The sequence below is a fragment of the Thunnus albacares genome, chromosome 8 (assembly GCF_914725855.1).
Source record: "Thunnus albacares chromosome 8, fThuAlb1.1, whole genome shotgun sequence".
NCBI lineage: Eukaryota > Metazoa > Chordata > Actinopteri > Scombriformes > Scombridae > Thunnus > Thunnus albacares.
Window position 1 is genome coordinate 25,483,299 of NC_058113.1, and position 24,980 is coordinate 25,508,278.

Below are 24,980 nucleotides of genomic sequence, written 5' to 3' on the forward strand. Positions count from 1 at the left end.
TCCATCCAGATGACACCAATGTCCCCAAATGAGCCAAACACACTAACAAACTGACAAACTAACTGTCAGGAGGGAAACTTACCACAAATAAGGAAATAACAACACCAAATCTCCATCTGGAAGCAAGTAAAACAACAGGCAGACATCCTGATTTGAACTAATATGACAAAAAGTTGGCTGGTTCTGTGATGCACACGTGCCGCTCATGCAGGTTGTGTGTCCCAGGTGTTAGGCTACCATGAGAACATGTTTGTTGTGTGAGACATGCGACTAAAAACCAAGTCTGATACACTTGTGGTCTAGACATAGGGTAAAAACCTAACCAGACCTTAACCACAGCATTATCACATCATGAAACATAATTATTTTGTACAACATGCACAATGAAGAAACAAGATGTACAAATATTGTGAGTTAGACAAATAGATAAGACCATTGATTGCCTAGCTACTTTGTTATTTCTGTTCCTAAACTGTAGCTGTTCTCCAGATTTCAACTGAAGGACATGATCTTCCTCTGTCATTTTAACGTCCATTTTTTGGAAAGTTTAAGGACTTGTCAAAGTTGGCTTAAAAGTGAGATTGAAAGTCTAGTTTTGACCTTTGAAAGAGTACTTTACAAAACAATCTAACCATTTTAACCAAACTGTGTGAACTGTTGTACTGCTTCATCCCCAAACTTAGTTTTCCTTTAAAGTTGTTAGAATGATCTTTTTTTCCCTTTGTTTGACAGTATCATATAGGGCTGAATGATTTTGAAAAAATATCTAATTGTAATTATTTTGACTGATATTGCAATTGCGATATGATTTGCGATATTAGAGGGAATGGTAATTTTTACATCATTATTGTCATTTATGAATGTCCTTACTTCTGAAGTACAGAAACAGGAACTTCTTGAGGAGACTGTCATAGGATGAGTAGTGCATACTGGCACACTGGTATGATAAAAATAATAATGCTAAAATTTCACTTTTGTGCTGACAGAACCTATGTAACAAAAAAATAAAAGTTGAGAACAGACATACTACAAAGTAAAATTACTTAATAGTTAAAAAAAACAACATTCACTTCAATATAAATAAAAGAATATTATGTGTCTCAGTGTGTTAACCTATATGTACTGTATAGTATCTTCTTGAATCCAGCAGGGCCTAGTTGGTCGGTCCATAATTACAAACACTGTGTGGACAAAGGCTGTTCTGACTCACAGAACATTATTTTAAATTCTTGTCACGATTCAAAAGTTTCACAAATTAACCTATAGTACTGGATGTCATGCTGAATGATGGGTAAATGTACATAAAATTATACACTTCCTAAATTATTTGCCTTTGACATCATGCAAGGCATCTTGTGTTTGACCATTTCACTCAGAGAATAAATGTCATGAAGTCTTGGAACAAATACAAAATGTACAGTACATACAGCACACTGCTGTAATACAGCCTGAAATTTTTTTTTTATTGCTAAGGCAACTAATTTGGCAGTTGGTCCAGTTGGCAATAGGCCAAGCCACTCAGTATAGTGGTTGGTAGTTACTGCACTGCTTCATGTTTTGCATAGAAACTCTTGTTTGGCACAGTTGCTGTTGTTATCAGATAAGCAGAAGTGGTGTCAAATTTAGAGAAGTTCCTCTGAAATTAAGTGGACAAAATGTTTTTAACATCATACAAAATGTAAATCAAAGTACCAGTACCTTAAAATTGTGGTTAAATACTGTAAATGCACATAATATCTATCTGTGCAACCCGACCAGTTGATGACAATTGTCCAGCAGTGCACTGGAACAATATATATGTACGGGACAAAGGTTATGTTGAATAAAATACCAGAGGTCATTTTTAAAGGCTTAAATTAGATTGATTAATTTCTAGTGAGTTTGTAAAATGGGTAAGTTCATTTTGAATTGAAACTATTCAGATCAAATAAAGGTTTATCATTTTTCATTTATCATCATACAGGTGTTGAAGGTGCTAAGCAGCAGGGTGTAGTACCTCCATTTTGGGCTCTCACCCTGAAAGAAGCCCAGTACATGTGAGATGTTATATGGCAACACACAAATGAGAAACACAGCTAGAGTCCCCAAGGCCATGCCGATGGCTTTCTGCTTCTGCATCTGGTATATCCTGGGGCGACTGTACAGGATCAAGATGCAGCACAAGTAGCAGTAACTTGAAATTAGAAGTAGTATAAAGCAGAGCACAAAGAAAAACTCCAAACGTACTGGGAGGAGGACCTTCAACTGCTTCTCTGAAAAGTTCTCATAACACACACTGGTGTTGTTACTGGACAGGGAAGGGTGGTGTTGGGTAATGAAAGTGATGCTGCGATGTGCTGCTGAGATAATCCAAATAATAGCGCTGATCACTATCATGTACACAGGTTTCTGCAGCTGATGATAGGTGACTGGAAAAGCTACAGCTATGTATCGAACCACACTCACTGCCATCAGCAACAAAGAGCTGGTGTAGATTGTGGAAAAGAAGGTGAAGGAGGTGATGGAGCACAGGAAGTTGGGTAGATTCCACATCATGTCTGATGCCGCCTCATACATCTTGAGGGTAAGGATATCAAGAGGAGCAGATCAGAGATGATCAGATTGAGTAGCAGGATGTTTGTTGGATGTGGCTTGGAGTGGATCTCGATACTGAAGGTATAGAGAGCCAGGAGGTTGGCTGGCAGGCCTATCAAGAAATTATGTAAACTGAAAGAATGACCTCGATCCTCACCACTAACTCCATTATGACCCTAAACCAAAGCAAGTAACAACAAACAGAATTTAGGAAGTAAGAGACAGGTGGTAGACAAATGCTAAAAAAACATTGATTCTTTTCTATATTTACAACAGTGACAACAATCTGTGAGTTTTAGTGATAAGGTCATGGAAATAAGACAATAAATCCCACCCCGAGCCCATGTTTTACATACCAGCAGGGACATTAATTGCCATTTTAGTCAATTTAATGCTATATCACTGTCATTTTTATCTGATATCATAGCCCACCACGTGCAGTCTTGATGCTATCCCCACAAAATTTCTCAAAGAAGCTATCGACACAGTTGGCCCCAGTATTTTATCGATTATCAACAGTTCCCTCAAAAATTTATTTTTTCCTTCTATTTTTAAACATGCTGATTGGTTTTATTCTTACCTTTTAGAAAGAACCGTCTCAGTCACCACTGGTTATTTCACTTCTTCCACAGCCCACATTACCAGTGGTGTACCGCAAGGTTCGATTTTAGGTCCAATTTTATTTTCCATCTACATGCTTCCACTTGGCCAAATCATTCAACAATACAACGTTTCTTTTCATTGCTACGCAGACGACACACAGATATACCTTCCCCTGAGACCCAGTGACCCAAGAAAAAATGAAAAAATCATCCACACTTTCATTTTCTCTAGACTAGATTACTGCAACTCCCTCCTTTCCGGTATAACACAAAAATCCCTGTTCCACCTCCAACTAGTTCAGAACGCAGCAGCTAGGCTTCTTACTGGTTTTAACAGACAACATCACATCACCCCGATTCTGGCTTCTCTCCATTGGTTCCCTGTTCATTTTAGAATTGATTTTAAGATTTTACTGATCACTTTTAAAGCATGTCTGGGTCTGGCTCCAAGCTACATAACAGATATGCTGACCCCGTACGAGCCAGCCCGCAGCCTTAGATCCTCAGGTGGGGCCCTTCTGGCTGTTCCAAAGTCAAGGCTTAAATCTAAAGGTGACCGTGCTTTTTCCATCAGGGCCCCTCGACTTTGGAACAGCCTGCCTGAGGAGATAAGTCTCACAGAATCAGTAACTTCTTTTACATCACTTCTTAAAACCCATTTTTACAGACTTGCTTTTATGTAATGTTGTCTTTAGATCATCTTTCTTTTAAACTTCTTTTTCTAACTTTTGATCTTTCTTTTAAACTTTTTATCATCTCTTTATTGTCTTTCTTTGCCTTTGGCTGCCATCTTTTTAAGGTCAGATCTGTTATTGTCTTCTGGCTCATGTCTTTGCTTTGCATTGCACTGCTTTTGCTTTGTCTGTCAAAGCACTTTGTAAACTTTGTTTTTAAAAGGTGCTATATAAATAAAGTTATTATTATTATTATTAATATTCAATATTTAAATGTGTTTCTGAAAGTAATCTAATCACATAAGTGTTGCCTAACTTTATTTCCCTTTCACTATAGCATTAAACTTTATTTCAATGTAGATGGTTGATCCCAGGGCCATAAGAGCATAAAGTCATGCATTCTATTTTATAAGGCTTTCAAACTGAAGCCCTGGCGTCAAAGTTCTATTTTCCATCTGACTGATTAATTTTCTTCTGTTTGCCCTGAAGAACAGATACATATTACCAAGGGCATTTCATGCATTATCGGATATTGATATTGAAAAGGATATTGTAGCAGATTTATTCATCTGAAAATGGTGTGTCTGTATTGATACGGATGTCCAAGGGTGTTGTTTGTGTGTGTATGGAGAAACTAGTGCGTGTGTGTTTACAGCTAAAGAGATGTAATTTATATGGGCTGCAGGTCACATTACTCTTTTCTCCCCCCCCCCCCTCTCTCTCTCTCACACACACACACACACCTTGAAGGTGTGTCTACATGTGTGTGTGTGTGTGTGTGTCTATGTGTGTGTGAAAGAAGAGGGCGAATGATTCTCATGGCATTTTTTTATTTGCTCCGATTTATATGTCTTTTCAATACTGATTCATATGATTTGACATACAGAGATAAAAGTAAGTTCAAAGCCCCTTGATTACATAGATGCTCATACACACCCATACTCCTTACAGACATAAAATCTGCAGACAAATACCAAACAAGGCATCCTAAACCATAAATACAGCCATCTCTGGAGCTATGCATTTCTTACCTGTGACACACACACACACACACACACACACACACACACACACTCACCCACTTGCTCATTAATTTCTGTAAATAGATAAATGTTGTATTTATGCCTTATTGCTAGAGCAAAATAAGGTAATATGCTATTAGAAGGTAAAAAATTTGAAGGGTAATAGGACACTTTACATAGACTGCAAGTTAACAGGGCAGCATCTTTACTTTAATCTTATACTGCATAAAAAAATAATAATTCATAAATATCATTGTTGTTGCTGATCACTGACATATCCCAGACTGTGATACTAAAAAAAGAAAAGAAAACAAAATTCCACTTGTCTTTAGTATAATGAAAGTATTTGAATTTTTGTGTTTTTCATTTGTAAAAGATTAGTGGTATAATTACAAAAACTGGCATTTAACGGGTTGAAATTCTGAAAATTAATGAATATTTGGTAGTTATGATAAGGACTGAAGTTGGTTAAAAAATTAACTCAATGAAAGTGGAAAAATATGAATATATAATATTTTTATGGCAGTTTTGATGGGGACCTTTAAGGTCCCTAATATGCTGTAGTGATAGTATTTTAAAGTGAGGCACAATGGTTAATTTATTTCATACTTGATAGGAATTGTGTCCTCACGTTTATTTACCCTCTTGGCTTTGAGCATATGTATTCCGTTTTGAATTTGGATCCCTCAGCACATTTTGGCTGTAATATTTAAAAACAACAATTTTGATTTGTGTTCTTGTTGTCGTCCCACCATTACCCAGTTTGGTTCCTTATAATAATTGAAGACATGTCTCTATTGATGGGTCACCTTATCTAGACATGGTTATGAAAAAATACTCACCATGCCCTGAAAAGATTTTTTTTCACTCAATTAATGAGAGAAAACTTGTTATTTAAGCAGCATAAAAAATAATAATATAAAATAATAATTAATGCATATTAGACACATTAACAACAAGGGGTAAAAATAGTAATGCTAAAATTTCACGCTGACATAACCTATGTGACAAAAAAACAATAAGTTGAGAATGGACATACTACAAAGTAAAAGCACTCAAGAGTTAAAAAAAACGTCATTTTATGTAAGTATAAATCAAAAGAACATTATGTGATTGATTATTAAATGTCCTGATTCTGATCTGTACCTCAGAGAGTCTCAGTGTGTTAACCTGTACATACTGTATAGTATCTTCTCCAATTGAGCAAGGCCTAGTTGGTCCATAATTCCAGCCATATGTCATGCTGAATGACGGGTAAATGTACATAAAATTATGCACTTCTTAAAGTATTTGCCTTTGACATAATGCGCAACCAAATAGGCATCTTGCGTTTGACTATTTCGCTCAAAGAATAAATGTCATGAGATGTTGGAACAAATACAAAATACACAGTAAATACATGCTGTAATACACCCTGGAAAAACCTTTTTATTGGTAAGGCAAATAATTTGGTAGCTGGTCTAGTTGGCAATAGGCCTACTCACTCAATATAGTGGATGGTAGTTACTGCACTGCTTCGTGTTTTGCATGGAAAATCTTATTTGGCACAGTTGCTGTTCCTGTGAGATAAACAGAAGTGTCAAATTTAGAGAAGTTCCTCTGAAATTAAGTGGACAAAATGTTTTTAACATCATATAAAATGTAAATCAAAGCACCGGTACATTCAAATTGTGCTTAAATACTGTAAATGCACATAATTTCTAATTTCTAGTGACTTTGTTAAATGGCTAAGTACATTTTGAACTGAAACCCTTTAGATCAAATAAAGGTTTATCATTTTTCATTTATCAGCATGCACATATCTTCATAGCATGCTCTCTTTCTTTTGTTTTACTCCTTCTCAGCCTACTGGAATGCCACTCTTTAATGATCCTCTCTGCCATGTTGTGCTTTACTGGCATCATCACAGGAATCCTCTCCTTTGCCTACTTCTCGGCCTTTGAGAGGTTCAGCCGCTCATTTGCTGATAGGATCATGTTCTTTGTTCCAAGTGGGTCAAATAGGATTTGAATAAACCACGTGGATACATTATCCAAATTATGTTACAGTTTTGTGTTTAACATCACACATGCTATGAATGCAGTGAATTTGCATATCATGTAAATCTCAGAGAAAGTCCACTAGGTGTGACAAAAAAACTCGAAAGAAACTTTCTCTCTGTCTGCCATGCCAGCTCTCTTTGTTTTGCTTGCAATGACTTTTTACACTGGGGTGACAGTGAACTTCCTGGGCAAGCACTTTGGTGACTGGTGCTTCTCTTGGTCCTACACACTAGGCTGGGTGGCATTGTTCATAACCTTTGCAGATTAGTTCATTTTGGTTTGGTAGATTTCAGTGTAATTATTGTATGTTGCTGATGGTAGTTCTCATATGCATATTATACAATTATCGCAAACTGAGAAAAACTTTAAAATTGTTTAAAATTGTTGCAGCAGCTCTGTCTATTATTTATATACAAATCAATACAATGTTGTCTTGAAATTTTATTTACAGTAATTCTTCAAGTTGGTGCCGTTTGCTGTTTCACAAGATTTGAACTCACTAAAATCCCCAGTATATATTTTCAAATTCACACATCAATAAGAATTATGTAAACTAGAGAACTAATAAAAAGAAAACCATTCTGTACAATCATTTGTTATTGTGCTATTATCTTGTACTTTTCGTACCTGCTTTTTTTGCAAGTATATTTTACATGTTTGCCTACAGAATGCATAAGTGCAGAAGAGTGGCTGGTTAAAATAAACAGGAAATAATGTGTCAGGGGTTCAAATTCCCATTCCAAAATAGAGGATCTATATACAATAATACAATTTGGAATTGCATATGCACCTAATGTGTCTTGTGGTTTTGTCATAAGATGGTTTACAGTGGTTTGGGGTAGAAAGCAGCACAGTCCCTTTGACCAGGATTGAATCACCCTTAAGAGCATCTTTTTTTACACAATAGCCAGCAAACCTAGATGTGAAACATTGTTGTATAAATTAACTGTTAAATATGGCCATATACGGTCTTTAATACAGTATACAATACAATAAAAACATTGAAGCTGGGTATACTGTATAGTCTTGAAATCATGTTTTACTCTTTGCTAGAGCTTGTGCCTTGCTTATGTGATCTTTAAACAGTTACTCTACAATTCCTGAAAACTGACTTTTCACCAGTGCAGCGGAAGGCAGAGGTGGAAAAGTAGAAGATTATGGGATCAATACAGGTGTTGAAGGTGCAAAGCAGCAGGGTGTAGTACCTCCATTTTGGGCTCTCACCCTGAAAGAAGCCCAGTACATGTGAGATGTTATATGGCAACACACAAATGAGAAACACAGCTAGAGTCCCCAAGGCCATGCCGATGGCCTTCTGCTTCTGCATCTGGGATATCCTGGGCTGACTGTACAGGATCAAGATGCAGTTCAAGTAGCAGTAAATACAAATTAGGAGAGGTATAAGGCAGAGCACAAAGAACAACTCCAAACGTAATGGGAGGAGGACCTTCAACTGCTTCTCTGTAAAGTTCTCATAACACACACTGGTGCTGTTGCTGGACAGGGAAGGGTGGTGTTGGGTGATGAAAGTGATGCTGCAGTGTGCTGCTGAGATAATCCAAATAATAGCGCTGATCACTATCGCATACACAGGTTTTTTACGCTGATGATAGGTGATAGGAAAAGCTACTCCTATATAGCGAACTACACTTATTGCCATCAGCAGCAAGGAGCTGGTGTAGATTGTGGAAAAGAAGGTGAAGGAGGTGATGGAGCACAGGAAGTTGGGTAGTTTCCACATCATACCTGACGCTGCCTCATATATCTTTAAGGGAAGGATGATCAAGAAGAGCAGATCAGAGACGGTCAGATTGAGTAGCAGGATGTTTGTTGGATGTGGCTTGGAGTGGATCTTTACACTGAAGGCATAGAGAGCCAGGAGGTTGGCTGGCAGGCCTATCAGGAAGGAAATTACATAAACTGAGAGAATGACTTCACTCCTCACCACTGGCTCCATTATGACCCTAAGCCAAAGCAGGTAAACAAACAACAAACAGAATTTAGGAATAAGAGACACAGGTGGTAGACAACTGCTAAAAAAACATTGATTCTTTTCTATATTTACAACAGTGACAACAACCTTTGACCTGATTAGTCATTGATGTCTATATGCATCATGTGGAAACTACCCAAAGGAGAAACATTTACTTTGTTTCTGATACTAAACAAACAGAGGTTATAAGGGAATATAAAAAATTCCAAACATTTTAACATTTAAAACCACATAAGATAGTTCCAGAAATTAACATGTGAATAACATAAATTACAGCCCTACCACCAAAAACATAAAAACAGAATTGTAAAGGGAGAAGTATTAATTGACAAGTAATACAGTAGATAACTACACTGTTTATACCATTTATAACTACAAAAACAGCAAGAGAAAATAGAGCACTTGAGAAAAAGAAAATTTTCTGTGTTTTTGCACAGTTAATTACTCTGAATATTTTTTACAGTATAGTACTGTATATTAAGCCTAAAAACACAGTAATCATGATGATACTGTAGAAATAACAGTAGTGAACACACTACTGTAGAGAATCACAGTAACCATATGATACTGTAAAAAAAATCACAGTAACTATTTTAGTGCTGTAGAAAATCACAGTAACCATTATGTTACTGTAGAAAATCACAGTAACTATTTTAGTATTGTAGAAAATCACAGTAACCATATGTTACTGTAGAAAATCACAGTCTCAATCTCAGCCGCAACCCTCAAATTCATGGTGCAGATTAAATAATTTAAACTTTAGTTTGAAATAATTATTCTTTTCATATGAATTCAAATACTTCAAGATGACCTTGTTTGTTCATGCTTCTGCGGGCTGTTACTTTCAGGTTTTAAATTTGTCTCAACGTTTATCAGGTCATAACCTTTTATACAGTCTATGTCATGACAGGCTGTCAGTGAAGTTGTGAGCTGATTGGTTGAGCCAAAGAAAAACATCACATGATCTCAAATTTGAACAGCGTCACTGAGTCAGTCTGGGCGCTAAAGTAAATTACTTCACTGCAGCTGGTTTGGGATTTAACAGCTCTTCGGTTCACTACATTATCTTTTTTTTTTACTTTAAAGGATTTTCTTTTAAAGAGTACTCATGTTCTTGTCTGTTTTTGCTCGGTGTAAATTTGTCAGACGGTATCATAGATGGGCTTATATATATATATATATATATATATATATATATATATATATAGTTCAGTGATTTGTTTCTTGTTTTTTTAACTTGTAGTGGGCTTATTAAATGACATCAGTATTTTTTTTTCGCGAGGATTTGTTTAACTGTGGTTACAGATTTAAACAAGCTTTTTACATATTGTATTTTTAACGTTGTCATTGTAATATTTGCCAATGTTTGTAATATGTACATTTGAAAACTTTGTTATAGAATGATATTTAGAGGACAGAAAGTTGCATATGGTCCCTGCTTCTTTTATGGCAAACACTGAAAAGAAAACATTTATTTACTTCATTCTTATTTACTATATGCTTAGTTACTGTGTTAAGTTGATGTCCGAATATTTCCTGCTGTTGCTACTTCACATTAAAAGCTTCTCACTGATGTACCACTGTGTGGCTTTTATTATGAAGCATGTACAGGAAATGTACAAGAAACAGACTGCAGTATTGGTCAGTAGACATTGGTCTATGCAAAATGTTTTGTGCTGTTTGGTCAGCAGATCAGTTTTACATATTGCAAAGGAGAATTGGTAAAAGAGGAAACAGCTGAAGTGAACTCGCAGACGTAGAACTGCAGGCAACAGGCTCTTTTACTACAGTTTATGTCATTAAGGGTAAACAACTTCTTTTGTTCTGCTGTCCTGTTTGAGGGAAGACTTTTTGCACTGTGCATCACAGATATAATTGCAGCAGTGCACTATTCAGTGTGGGTATTTCTGCCATATGGAAGAAGGCCATTAGATTTCTGTAAACATGGTGCACAATCCCTGTGCACCACAGTTACGTACAGCTACTGTAAAGGTAGATAAAGTGCCATTAAATTACTGTTTCATTTTGCAATTGCTACTGTAAATAAAAACACAGTACACTTACTGTAATTTATTTTACAGTAAGTTTACTGTGTTTATAAACTTACTGTAAAATAAATTACAGTAAGTTCACTGTGTTTTTATTTACAGTAATTAACTGGCAGAAATTGACAAGTAACTTACTGTGAAATAAATTACAGTAAATAACTGGCAGCAACTGACAAATAACTTACTGTAAAATGAATTACAGTAAGTTACTTGCCAATTGCTGCCAGTTAATTACTGTAAAAATCACAGTAAGTTTTTACAGTGCATGTCTAAATAAAATTATGTGAATATATCTTCAATTTAACAAACAGTTCAATGGTCCACTTCTCAAAGACTGCACACAAAGAAGGTACTGGAGCACACGATTCACTTAAGCAATGTATTAAGGTGAAAACGATATTTTGACGCGCACTGTGTCTTCATCAGAGTCAAACAGTAATGGCATAGATTGAAAAAGTTACATACCCTCCTCCATACACAGAACAGTCTCTCATTGATCAATAAGGATGGGAGGTAATCAATCAATAAACCAATACATTGACAGCACTCATTCAAAATGTATTGGTTTATTGATTGATTACCTCCCATCCTTATTAACCTTCATAAATTGCTAAACGAATTGTGTGCTCCAGTATCTTCTTTGGGTGCAGTTTTTGAAGACATCAAATCAGTATCTTCATAGGTCTATCTAAACAATCTTGTCGATACCGATAACACCTCAGTTTGTAGCCCCCTTCTATTTTGTTTGAGTATGGATAAAAATAGTTAGGAATATGTTTTTTCATGTCCATGATAAGAATCCCAAGAGAAAAGAATCATTGTCAGCTCTCAAAACAAGACACCATCCTATGGCTTTAAAAATGAAAATGAAAATATCACTCCAGATGTAGAATTCAATAGCAAAATGGATCTGCAATGTTAAGTTGGCAAATGTAAGGTACACATATTTACTTACCTAGCTGAAGAAATTTTCAAAAATGTAAGAAAACCAACTCTGTTTGCGTGGCTGTGCCTTTTACCAAAGACAACCTTTTTATAACTTGTGAGTTTAAAGATGAGCTGTTGTAAGTCGGAAACAGAGAGTCATATTCAAGCTCTGTGTGACACAATAGTGCTCCACCCATTCAATAAGCAGAGAGCAAACACTAGTTTGTTAATATTAACTACTATATTAACTACTATATTAAACATTTTTTTCCACTCATTATTTGAGTTATTTCACTCAGACAATAAATGTCATGAAGTGTTCAGTACATGCACAGCTGTAATACAGCCTGGAAAAATAATTGTATTGCTAAGGCAAATAATTTGGCAGCTGGTCTAGTTTAGTTGGTCTAGTCTACAGCCTACTATAATAACCCATCGTAAAACACAAGAATAGACACATTATTCACGAATTGACCTGATATGATCATTAAGTGCATTTTTTTCTCTCAAGGAAGCTTACAAAGCAACATTTTTCAGATTCATTTAAAACTATATCCTACACAATCAAAAAGAGTCAACAGCAAAACCTTGAGGCAGCTCTAAAAGAGCTTGACTGGGGTGAAGTCCCCTCAAGTGGGAACATAGAGAGTCGCTGTGTGTTTCTTGCAACAATTTATGAAGTGATGGCATCCTTCACTAGAAGGGGAGCCAAAATAAAAGAAAGGGGAACACTCTGCCCTTGCTGAATGTTGAATGTAGAAAACTGATGAAAGATAGAGACCAACTGCTTAAAAAATCTTTGAAGTACGGTCTGATTACAGACTGACAAAAATTCACATCAATGAGAAACAAAGTAATACAGACTATAAGGCCAAAGCAAATTCTTTATGGAGTATACTGAAGGCACAAAAGGGAATATAAAAAAAGGCAAAATATCAATAAAGAATGATCCTAGCTACCAATCTCAATACTTTTTTTTCATGATGCCTATTTTTAAAATAGAAGAAATAACAGAACCAGAAGTGGCCCAGATTATCAGTGCACTGAAAAGCTCTAAAGCGAGGGATGCCTACAGGCTTGACACTAACTTTCTGAAATTACACAAAGATTCTCTGGTATGCCCAATTATTTGGTTAACAGTTATTCCTTCAGCATGGAAGGTGGCCACGGTTATCCCAATCTTTAAATCTGGGGAAAAAACAGACAGAGCTAACTATCGGTCAATCAGCATCCTCCCGGTTATATCTGAGGTCACTGAGAAGTGGGTGGAAAAGCTATTGACTGAACATCTCTCTAAAGGCTACACCCCATGCAATTTGGGTTCCGTGCCCATCATTCCACAGAATCAGCAAACTGTGTCTTTTTAGAAAAAAAAAATATTGGATAAGAGTTCCTATGTATGTGCTGTCTTTCTTGATTTAAAGAGGGCATTTATTACTCTTGACCACCAGATTCTTTTATGTAAATTAACACATTTTAATTTTTCTGAAGAAGCTATCCTGTAGGAAGCAATGTGTTTGTGTTGATGGCACCAAATCTCCTTACCTTGACTGTCCTGTAGGGGTCCCATGAGGCTCTATTCTTAGACCAATGCATGTCAAAATGTCAATATTCCAATGTATGCAGATGATGCAGTAATTTTTGCATGTGCAAAAGATATCTAGGAAGCCTAATTAATTCTTACAGTGACCCATGTCCAAGACTGGCTTACTAAATCATGTCTCAATTTCAACACCAAAAAATACTGTGTGTACGATGTTTACAAAACAACCAGTAAAAGTGACACATTCTAATGTGTTCTTGAGAGGAGAGGAACTTGACATTATAAATGAGTTCAAGTATCTTGGGGTCACATTGGACTCCACATTAATCTTTAAAAGTCATGTGAAAAAGGTGTCAAACACAGTAAAAATTTAATTTACAAAACTTTAAGGAAATCAGGCCATTTCTTTTTCCACTCAATTATTTTTTCACACAGAGTACTGTTTTACTAACTGGTCACTTACAGGTGTAACAACACTTAAACCAGTAGAATTACCCTTCAAGAAAGCTATAAAAAAACACTCTCATTCCATCATTGTAACATCCTGGAAAAAATATCATTTATTGAGTTTTGAGAACTTATGCTTGTTTTATGTGTAAGGCTTTGCATGGGCTTGCCCCACCTCCTTTAAATGACATCATTACATAGAGGGCTGACAGTGGCAATAACACCAAGGCCACCACTAGACAGGACTGTGTGGTGCCATTTTGACACACCACATTTGGATAAACTGAAATCAGTAAAGGGAAGTAAATGTTGGAATGGCCTACTACTTACAATAAGGGAGTGACCCACATATCCTACCTTTAAGTCTCATCTCAAACAGTGGCTCAAGGCAAAACAGAACTGTGATCATTTTTAACGGGACATGTGTACAATGTATTTTGCCTTTTTATGTTCTGTATGTGTATATTTGTGTTTGAGTGTTGTTACTTAAACTGTTTCTGTTTTTGTTACCTGCCTAGGGACTACGGATGTAAATTACCATTTTTTGCTAACTCTGGTATATTTACATCCTTTATCGTATACTGATGTTCATTAATGTGCTCCGTCCCTATCAAATAAACAAACAAATAAATAAATGTCTATATGCATCATGTAGAAACTACCCAAAGGAGAAACATTTACTTTGATTTTGATACTAAACGAACAAAGGTTATAAGGGAATATAAAGAAAAAAACATCTTAACATTTAATACCAGATAAATTAACATTTAAATAACGTAAATTACAGCCCTACCACCAAAAACATAAGAACAGAATTTCAAGAGAATTGGGAGAGGCATTAATGAAAATAAAAACATCACTCCAGATGTAGAATTTTAATAGTAAAACTGATCTGCAATATTAAGTTTGATAAATGTAAGGTAAACATATTTACTTACGTAACTGAAGAAATTTTCAAAAATGTAAGAAAAACAGCCTGGCGGTACCTTTTACCAAATACAACCTTTTTATAACGTATGAGTTCAAAGATGAGCGCAAACACTTTATTTTACAGGTCCGCAAATTTCATGGGAATTAGGCAAGTAATTTGGCAAGTAAATTAGCAAGTAATTTCCAACTAGTTTCTGTCTAACTTCTGCTAAGCAGACCACTAAACTGAAGTAGGCTGTTGCAACTTTATTTCCAAATTGTTTCTGCCTAACCTCTGCAGGCCAGTTAACTGAAGTAAAAGTACTTATGAGTTAAAAAAAACAACTGTCAGGATGGTGAGTGGAGCAGGTGTACCCAAACGCAAGAGACAGCAGGCAGGCAACAATGCAGAATATTTAATGAATTAATTCAAAAACCACAGGAACATAGGAAACTGACCATAACCACAAGAACAAATGCAGAACAAACACAGACGGCTCGACAGAGACTGAACTCAAAACCAGACCTTAAATACAAACCAAACTAACGAGGAGATTAGGTGCAGGTGGGAAGGATGGGTGGAGAACTCAGGAGAGGGGAGTGAACAGACAGGGAGCTGATTGGCTGGGGAAACACAAGGAGCAGGGCAGGGCTGATGAGGCTGATACAGGGCAGGTGCGGGGAAGACACAGAATAGGGCAGGACCAACGAGGGCAATGCAGGACAGGTGAGAGGAGGAGTACATGAACACATGGAGAAAACACAGGGAAACCAGAAAACCAAAAACGAAATACCCTACGATACAGGGAACCCAAAAAAACACAAAAAGTCCAAAAAACAAACAAAGTCAAGGCAGGATGTGACAACAACAACATTTTACTTAAGTATAAGTAAAAGAATATTACGTGATTGATTATCAAAAGTCCTGATTCTGATCTGTCTCACATAGTTTCAGAGTTAACCTGCATGTACTGTATAATATCTTCTTCAATCCAGCAGGGCCTAGTTGGTCCATAATTACAAACACTGTGTAGACAAGGGCTGTTCAGACTCACAGAATATTATTTTAAATTCTTGTCATGATTCAAAAGTTTCCTGATTTAAGTTTACAGATTAAATTATAGTACTGTATGTCATGCTGAATGATGGGTAATGTACATAAAATGGTACACTTCCTAAAGTATTGACATAATGCACAACCAAAAAGGCATCTTGTGTTTGACTATTTCACTCAGAGAATAAATGTCATGAAGTGTTGAAACAAACAAAAAATATACAGTACATACATACTAATTGGGCAGCTGATGTAGTTGGCAATAGGCCTACCCACTCACTATAGTGGTTGGTAGTTACTGCACTGTATCATGTTTTGCATAGAAAATCTTTTGGCATGCCTCTGTTTGGCATAGTTGCTGTTGTTGTCAGATGAAAAATTGTGGTGTCAAATTTAGAGAATTTGCTCCGAAATTAAGTGGACAAAATGTTTTTAACATCATCAAAAATGTAAATAAAAGTACCAATACCTTAAAATTGTGCTTAAATACTGTAATTGCACATAATTTCTGTCTGTGCAACCAGACCAGTTGATGACAGTTGGCTGTAGTCCAGCAGTGCACTGGAACAATGTACATGTACAAGGACAAAGGTTATGTTGAATAAAATGCCAGAGGTCGTTTTTAAAGGCTCAGTAGAATTAGATTTATTCATTTCTAGTGAGTTTGTTAAATGGCTGAATTCATTTTGAATTGAAACCATTTAGATCATATAAAGGTTTTATCATTTCTCAATTATCATCATGCACATATCTTCATAGCATGCTTTCTTTCTCTTGTTTTACTCCTTGTCAGCCCACTAGAATACCACTCATGCTTTCATGATCCTCTCTGCCATGTTGTGCTTTGCTGGCATCATCGCAGGAATCCTCTCCTTGGCCCACTTCTCAGCCTTTGAGAGGTTCAACCACTCATTTGCTGCTGGGATCATGTTCTTTGTTCCAAGTGGGTCAAATAGGATTTGAATAAACCACACTGATACGTTATCCACACTATGTAACAGTTTTGTTTTCTATGTCACACATGCTATGAATGATGTATTATTATTCAGTGAATTTGCATATCATGTAAATCTCAGAGGAAGTCCACTAGGCCTGCTAAAGAAACTCTGTAACCTTTGCCTGAGGTGATCTTCACTATTACACATATTCATTTAAATATGTGTGTCTCTCTGTCTGCCATGCCAGCTCTCTTTGTTTTGCTTGCAATGGGCATTTACACTGGGGTGACAGTGAACTTCCCGGGCAAGAACTTTGGTGACTGGTGCTTCTCTTGGTCCTACATACTAGGCTGAATGACACTGCTCATGACCTTCTTAGCGAGTTAGTTCATAAAAATTTGTTTGGTAGATTTCAGTGTAATTATTGTATCTTGCTGATGGTTGTTCTCACACACAATTATTGCAAACTGAGAATAAATTTAAAATTGTTTAAAATTGTTACAGCAGCTCTGTCTAATCTTTCTAAACAAATCAATAAACTGTTGTCAGATGAACAGTTTAATTTTTCATGAAATTCTATTCACAGAAATTCTTCAAGTTGTCAAAGGTGTCGTTTGATGTTTCACAAGAATTGAACTCATTAAAATCCCCATTATATATTTTCAAACTCACACATCAGTAAGAATTGTGTACACTAGAGACCTAAAAACAAATACACTTAATTGTACATAACATAGTATATGTACAGATGAGCTTTTACGTGAACACCATACTACTTTACAGCTTACCTATGCTTTGTTTTGCAGGTATATTTTACATGTTTGCCCACAGGATACATGAGTGCAGAACAGTGGCTGGCCCACGTTAAAATAAACAGGAAATAATTTGCCAAGGGTGCCAATTCCCATTCAAGAATAGAGGACACATATACATATTGCATATGCACTTAATGCATCTTGTGGTTTTATCATAAGATGTTCTACAGTGGTTTGGGGTAGAAAGCATTTAATTAACCGTTAAATATGGCTATATTGTATTGTATCTGTAATACAATGGCACACATCAGTAAGAATAATTTACACTGGAGAACTAAAAACAAAGAAAATAATTCAGTACAGTTGTTTATTATTGTGTTATTATCTTGTACTTTACATATTATATGTAGAGATCAGCTTTGAAGTAAACGCTATACCACTCTACAGTTTACCTATGCTTTGTTTTGCAGGTATATTCTACATGTGTGCCTACAGAATGCATGAGTGCAGAAGAGTGGCTGGCCCACGTTAAAATTAACAGAAAATAACATGTCAAGGATGCAAATTTCCATCCAAAAATAGAGGACATATATACAATAATAAAATTTGGAATTGCATATGCACCTAATGTGTCTTGTGGTTTTGTCGTAAGATGGTCTACAGTGGTTTGGGGGAGAAAGCAGCACAGTCCCTTTGAGCAAGTTTTAATCACCCTTAAAAGCATCTTTTGTTACCAATAACCAACAAACCTAGATGTGAAACATTGCTGTATAATTTAACTGTTGAATATGGCCATATACGGTCTTTAATACAGTATACAATACAATAAAAACATTGAAGCTGGGTATACTGTATAGTATTGATATCATGTTTTACTCTTAGCTAGAGATTGTGCCTTGCGTATGTGATCCTGAAACAAGTAATCTACAATTTCTGAAAACGGACTTTTTACCAGTGCAGCGGAAGGCAGAGGAGGAAAAGTAGAAGATTATGGGATCAATACAGGTGTTGAAGGTGCTAAGCAGCAGGGTGTAGTACCTCCATTTTGGGCTCTCACCCTGAAAGAAGCCCATTACATGTGAGATGTTATATGGCAACACACAAATGAGAAACACAGCTAGAGTCCCCAAGGCCATGCCGATGGCCTTCTGCTTCTGCATCTGGGATATTCTGGGTCGACTGTACAGGATGAAGATGCAGCTCAAGTAGCAGTAAATACAAATTAGGAGAGGTATAAGGCAGAGCACAAAGAAAAACTCCAAACGTACTGAGAGGAGGACCTTCAACTGCTTCTCTGTAAAGTTCTCATAACACACACTGGTGTTGTTGCTGGACAGGGAAGGGTGGTGTTGGGTGATGAAAGTGATGCTGCAGTGTGCTGCTGAGATAATCCAAATAATAGCGCTGATCACTATTGTATACACAGGTTTCTGCAGCTGACGATAGGTGATAGGAAAAGCTACAGCTATGTATCGAACCACACTCACTGCCATCAGCAACAAAGAGCTGGTGTAGATTGTGGAAAAGAAGATGAAGGAGGTGATGGAGCACAGGGAATTGGGTAGTTTCCACATCATGCCCGATGCCGCCTCATACATCTTGAGGGGAAGGATGATCAAGAAGAGCAGATCAGAGATGGTCAGATTGAGTAGCAGGATGTTTGTTGGATGTGGCTTGGAGTGGATCTTTACAGTGAAGGCATAGAGAGCCAGGAGGTTGGCTGGCAGGCCTATCAGGAAAGCAATTATGTAAACTGAGAGAATGACTTCACTCCTCACCACCAGCTCCATTCTGACCCTAAACCAAAGCAAGTAAACAAACAACAAACAGAATTTAGGAATTAAGAGACACAGGTTGTAGATAACTGCTAAAAGAACATTGATTATTTTATATTTTTACAACAGTGTCAGCGATCTTTGATCTGATTAGTCATTGATGTCTGTATACATCATGTGGAAACTACTTTGTTTCTGATACTAAATGAACATAGGTTACAAGGGAATATGTACAAAAAAAACAGTTTAACATCTAAAACCACCTAACATAATTCCAGAAATTAACATGTAAATAACATAAATTACAGCCCTACCACCAAAAACATAAAAACAGAATTGCAAGAGGATTGGGAGAAGTATTAATTGGCAAGTAATACAGTAGATAATAAGGACTAGACACTATACAGACTACACAACAACTCAGTTATTATTTTCCTTGGGTGCTGTATCAGTACCGTCTATAACTACAAGACAAAAAAGAGCAGTTGAGAAAAAGAAAATGCTGATTTTCCATCTATAAATAAAATTATATGAATATACCTTCAGTGTAGTCAAAGACATTTCTGATTTTAAAGAAGTCGAATCAGTATCTTCATAGGTTTATCTCAGCAATATTGTCCATACTGATAACATTTCAGTTTGTAATCCGCTTCTATTTTGTTTTGATAAAAATAGTTAGGAAAATGTTTTTTCATGTCTATGATCAGAATCCCAAAAGAAATGAACCACTGTCACCTCTCAAAGCAAGACACCATCTATGGCTTTAAAAATGAAAATAAAAAAATCACTCCAGATGTAGAATTTCAATAGTTTGATAAATGTAAGGTATACATATTTACTTACCTAACTGAAGTTACTGAAGTGAACTTACGTAGCTGAAGAAATTTTCAAAAATGTAAGAAAACCAACTCTGTGTTTGCCTGACTGTCCCTTTTACCAAAGACAACCTCTTTATAACCTGAGTTCAAAGATGAGATGATATAAAATATTGTAAGCCGGAAACGGGTCATATTCAAGCTCTGCAGCCAGCTAACAACAGTTTGTTAATATTAACTAAAATGCAAAACTGTGGCTCATATTGACTTCAGAGAATTTTCACCTAAATGTTGACTTTAATATTGGACATGTTAGTGAAGGACCTCCTCCCATTAGATCTCTGCTGGGAAAATCTATGAACATGATAAGTAGACTTGGAGTTTTAATCAGGCCATGAGCCTGCATTTACTTAAAGTAACACCTACGCCTCAAGCTTAAAGAAAAAGTCATCATTTCAAATAAACAAATTATGTTTCCACACAGGCATTCAATTTTTAGGACATCCTTTTCTGAGTTCAAGTCCAATATGGCACTGCTACTAAAAAGTGAGCAACATCACTTTGAACAGAAAATAGCAATACATAGCTCATAGCTTACATCTGCTTTGTGTTGCTTGGGGACAGCTTGAGTATTGGTTTCCTTCCTGTCATCACTTCTCATATAAGAATCAGTTAACAAGAAAAAATGTTTAAAACTGTCACTGGTGCTACTTTGTATGTTTTTTAGTACTGAACTAGCTATGTGCAAGTCTGACAGAACGGTTCCATTATAAAAATAATGCGCCAATACATTTGATGTAAGCCATGCACTTAATTGGGGACTACTGTAAGGAGCCTACCTTGTGAGAGCAGCAGCAGCAGATTTTGTCTGATCAGCAGTTTAGATAAACATCTGTTTTGCAAGGCATATCCTGTGGGAGGTCATATTTCTAAATAACCGAGGAACAAAAGCAACAACAGGAAAAACAAACTTCATGTGTGTGGCTGGAAAATTTCTCTTGTGAACAGTGTGAACCATTTCATATTTTTTTCTTCAGCCACTTTTACTGCAGTCAGCACCTTATCCAGTGACTGTATTTTGCCATCTCTTTGGAGGTTTGTGTTATTCTAGTACTGCTGAGTTGGTCTATGCATTTCTTCCACAGAATCATTGTCATAAACACAGGAAAGGCTGTCCTCCTCTGCATTTCTCTCAGGTCTGTGCAGGCTTGATTGAGTGTTGTCCTCTTGTGATCTAATATCAAAAGAGAGAGTTGAAAATTAGCAGAGAGCTAATTAGACGCCTTGTGTATCTCCTTGAATGTAGGCAAATTAAATCACTTCAGCGCATCAATATATGGCCCATGTTGTCAAAAACTATATTTAAGTTCTAAGAAGAGAGACAAAAATGAAAAGAGGCTACTTACATGTCGTAATCTTTATTTTTCACTACATACTGAATATCATTTCAACACATAATGCCAAGAATTTGTGCTGAGAATGAGAGATAAAATAATTGTCTTTATCTGTGTGGACTTTCATATCTTTGCTCTTGTTGTGCATAGTCCAATAAACTTTGTGGCCTTAAAAAAATATACAAACATGTTTTGAATTCAGCAAATTTGAATTGAATTATCGTCAACTATAAACACACAATTACAGCTTCAATGCCTTAAAAGGATACAAGTGTTCCACATAAATCTCAAATTTTGAAAAAGTTTTGTATCATAATTTGATGACACCCGTTCCTTCACTATTACAGCAGGGAGCACTAGGTCCTAGTCAAGGGTGTGAAGCCCCAAATCAGCAGGTGGGCCTGTCTTTAGACCCCAACCACAGACCACAAGTAGGGCTCTCTTTCCCCCATGGGTTGGGTTTTCCAGAGCTCTAGAACCCTGGAACCCAGACAGTCCACGAGGACAACCAGAGGAGTGCCTTCCCAGCGATACCATGATCTTTATTGCCAGTGTGTCATCATACTGTGGTCATTGAGACAATGACCATTTCAGCAGGGAGGGGTGTAACAGGGTAGACCTGTATTGGCCTGATTTTGATTATTGATTTATTTATTAGAAGCTATCCAATAAAACATTGTGATTTTTTTTAAACTACATGGTCTTTTGCCTTTTGCCCATTTCTTTATAAAATGGTTGGTCAATTCTGAACTGGGTGTTTTATACATTGCTTATGACCTTCTTTGCAGGTTAGTTCATAAAAATTAGTTTGGTAGGCGTAATTATTGTATCTTGCTGAAGGTAGTTCTCATATGCATATTACACAATTATTGCAAACTGAGAAAAACTTTGAAATTGTTTAAAATTGTTACAGCAGCTCTGTCTATTCCTTATAAATAAATACACTGTTGTCAGATGAACAGTTTAATTTTTCATGAAATTTTATTGACAGTAATTCTTCAAGTCGATGTCATTTGCTGTTCCACAAGATTTTAACTCATTAAAATCCCCAGTATATATTTTCGAACTCACACATCAGTAAGAATTGTGTACACTAGAGAACTAATAAAAAGAAAAAAATAATTCTGTATAGTCGTTTGTTATTGCGGTATTATCTTGTACTTAACATAGAATATGTAGAGATCAGCTTTGAGGTGAACAACATACCACTTTACAGTTTACCTATGCTTTGTTTTGCAGGTAAATTCTACACGTGTGCCTATAGAGTGCATGAGTGCAGAACAGTGGCTGGCTCACCAACAGGAAATAATGTGTCAAGGATGCAAATTCCCATTCAAAAATAAAAGGACTTATACAGAACAATAAGTTTTGGATTTGCATATGCACCTAATGTGTCTTGTGGTTTTGTCATAAGATGGTCTACAGTGATTTGGGGTAGAAAGCAGCACAGTCCCTTTGAGTAGGATTTAATCACCCATAAAAGCATTTTTGTTACCCAATAACCAGTAAACCTACATGTGAGACGCTGTATAAATTAACTGTTAAATATGGCAATAAGGTCTGTAATACAGTATACAATACAAAAAAAACATTGAAGTTGGGTATACTGTATAGTACTGAAATCATGTTTTACTCTTTGCCAGAGATTGTGCCCTCCGTATGTGATCCTGAAACAGTTACTCTACAATTCCCGAAAACTGACTTTTCACCAGTGCAGCGGAAGGCAGAGGAGGAAAAGTAGAAGATTATGGGATCAATACAGGTGTTGAAGGTGCTAAGCAGCAGGGTGTAGTACCTCCATTTTGGGCTCTCACCCTGAAAGAAGCCCAGTACATGTGAGATGTTATATGGCAACACACAAATGAGAAACACAGCTAGAGTCCCCAAGGCCATGCCGATGGCCTTCTGCTTCTGCATCCGGGATATCATAGGGCGGCTGTACAGGATCCAGATGCAGCTCAAGTAGCAGTAAATACAAATTAGGAGAGGTATAAGGCAGAGCACAAAGAAAAACTCCAAACGTACTGGGAGGAGGACCTTCAACTGCTTCTCTGTAAAGTTCTCATAACACACACTGGTGTTGTTGCTGGACAGGGAAGGGTGGTGTTGGGTGATGAAAGTGATGCTGCAGTGTGCTGCTGAGATAATCCAAATAATAGCGCTGATCACTATTGTATACATAGGTTTCTGCAGCTGACGATAGGTGATAGGAAAAGCTACAGCTATGTATCGAACCACACTCACTGCCATCAGCAACAAAGAGCTGGTGTAGATTGTGGAAAAGAAGGTGAAGGAGGTGATGGAGCACAGGAAATTGGGTAGTTTCCACATCATGCCCGATGCTGCCTCATGCATCTTGAGGGGAAGGATGATAAGGAAGAGCAGATCAGAGACGATCAGATTGAGTAGCAGGATGTTTGTTGGATGTGGCTTGGAGTGGATCTTTACACTGAAGGCATAGAGAGCCAGGAGGTTGGCTGGCAGGCCTATCAGGAAGGCAATTATGTAAACTGAGAGAATGACTTCACTCCTCACCACCAGTTCCATTCTGACCCTAAACCAAAGCAAGTAAACAAACAACAAACAGAATTTAGGGACACAGGTGGTAGACCACTGCTCAAAAACATTGATTCTTTTCTATATTTACAAAAGTGACAACAACCTTTGACCTGATTTAACATTTAAATTCACCTAACATAATTCCAGAAATTAACATGTAAATAACATAAATTACAGCCCTACCACCAAAAACCAAAAACATAAAAACAGAATTGCAAGAGGATTGGGAGAAGTATTAATTGACAAGTAATACAGTAGATAATAAGGACTAGACACTATACAGACTACACAACAACTATGTTATTATTTTTTATGGGTGCTGTATCAGTACCGTCTATAATTACAAGAGAAAAAAGAACAGTCAAGAAAAAGAAAATGCTTCCAAAATCTTCCATCTATAAATAAAATTATGTGAACATATCTCCAAAGCAGTCAAAGACATTTCTGATTTTAAAGTCAAATCAGCCCTCTTCTATTTTGTTTGAGTATGGATAAAAATAGTTAGGAAAATGTTTTTTTCATGTCCATGATCAGAATCTCAAGAGAAATGAACCATTGTCACCTCTCAAAACAAGATACCTTTAAAAATGAAAATAAAAACATCACTCCAGGTGTAGAATTTCAATAGCAAAATAGATATTGCAATGTTAAGTTTGATAAATGTAAGGTAAACATATTTACTTACTTAACTGAAGAAATTTTCAAAAATGTAAGAAAACCAACTGTGTTTGCCTGACTGTCCCTTTTACCAAAGACAACCTTTTAATAACTTGTGAGTTCAAATATGAGCTGACATAAAATGTTGTAAGCCGGAAACAATGAGTCATATTCAAGCTCTGTGTGACACACCAGTGCTCTTCTGTCAGCAGCCAGCTAACACCAGTTTGTTAATATTAACTAAAATGCAAA

The 24,980-nt window shown here is 36.5% G+C and overlaps 3 protein-coding genes and 1 pseudogene across 3 annotated transcripts; all 4 read right to left on the minus strand.

Moving 5' to 3' along the window:
* Positions 1 to 1,938: 1,938 nt before the first annotated feature.
* LOC122987297 lies at positions 1,939 to 2,743 on the minus strand (annotated as a pseudogene).
* Positions 2,744 to 7,992: 5,249 nt separating this feature from the next.
* On the minus strand, positions 7,993 to 8,871 carry LOC122987298 (free fatty acid receptor 2-like). Its single transcript, XM_044359091.1, has one exon. It carries the CDS (start codon positions 8,869 to 8,871, stop codon positions 7,993 to 7,995), a length of 879 nt encoding a protein of 292 aa, XP_044215026.1.
* Positions 8,872 to 18,406: 9,535 nt separating this feature from the next.
* On the minus strand, positions 18,407 to 19,318 carry LOC122987299 (free fatty acid receptor 2-like). The gene has a single exon (XM_044359092.1). It carries the CDS (start codon positions 19,316 to 19,318, stop codon positions 18,407 to 18,409), a length of 912 nt encoding a protein of 303 aa, XP_044215027.1.
* Positions 19,319 to 22,718: 3,400 nt separating this feature from the next.
* Positions 22,719 to 24,074, minus strand: LOC122987498 (free fatty acid receptor 2-like). Its single transcript, XM_044359405.1, has one exon. It carries the CDS (start codon positions 24,057 to 24,059, stop codon positions 23,142 to 23,144), a length of 918 nt encoding a protein of 305 aa, XP_044215340.1. The 5' UTR covers positions 24,060 to 24,074; the 3' UTR covers positions 22,719 to 23,141.
* Between the last annotated feature and the right edge of the window lie 906 nt (positions 24,075 to 24,980).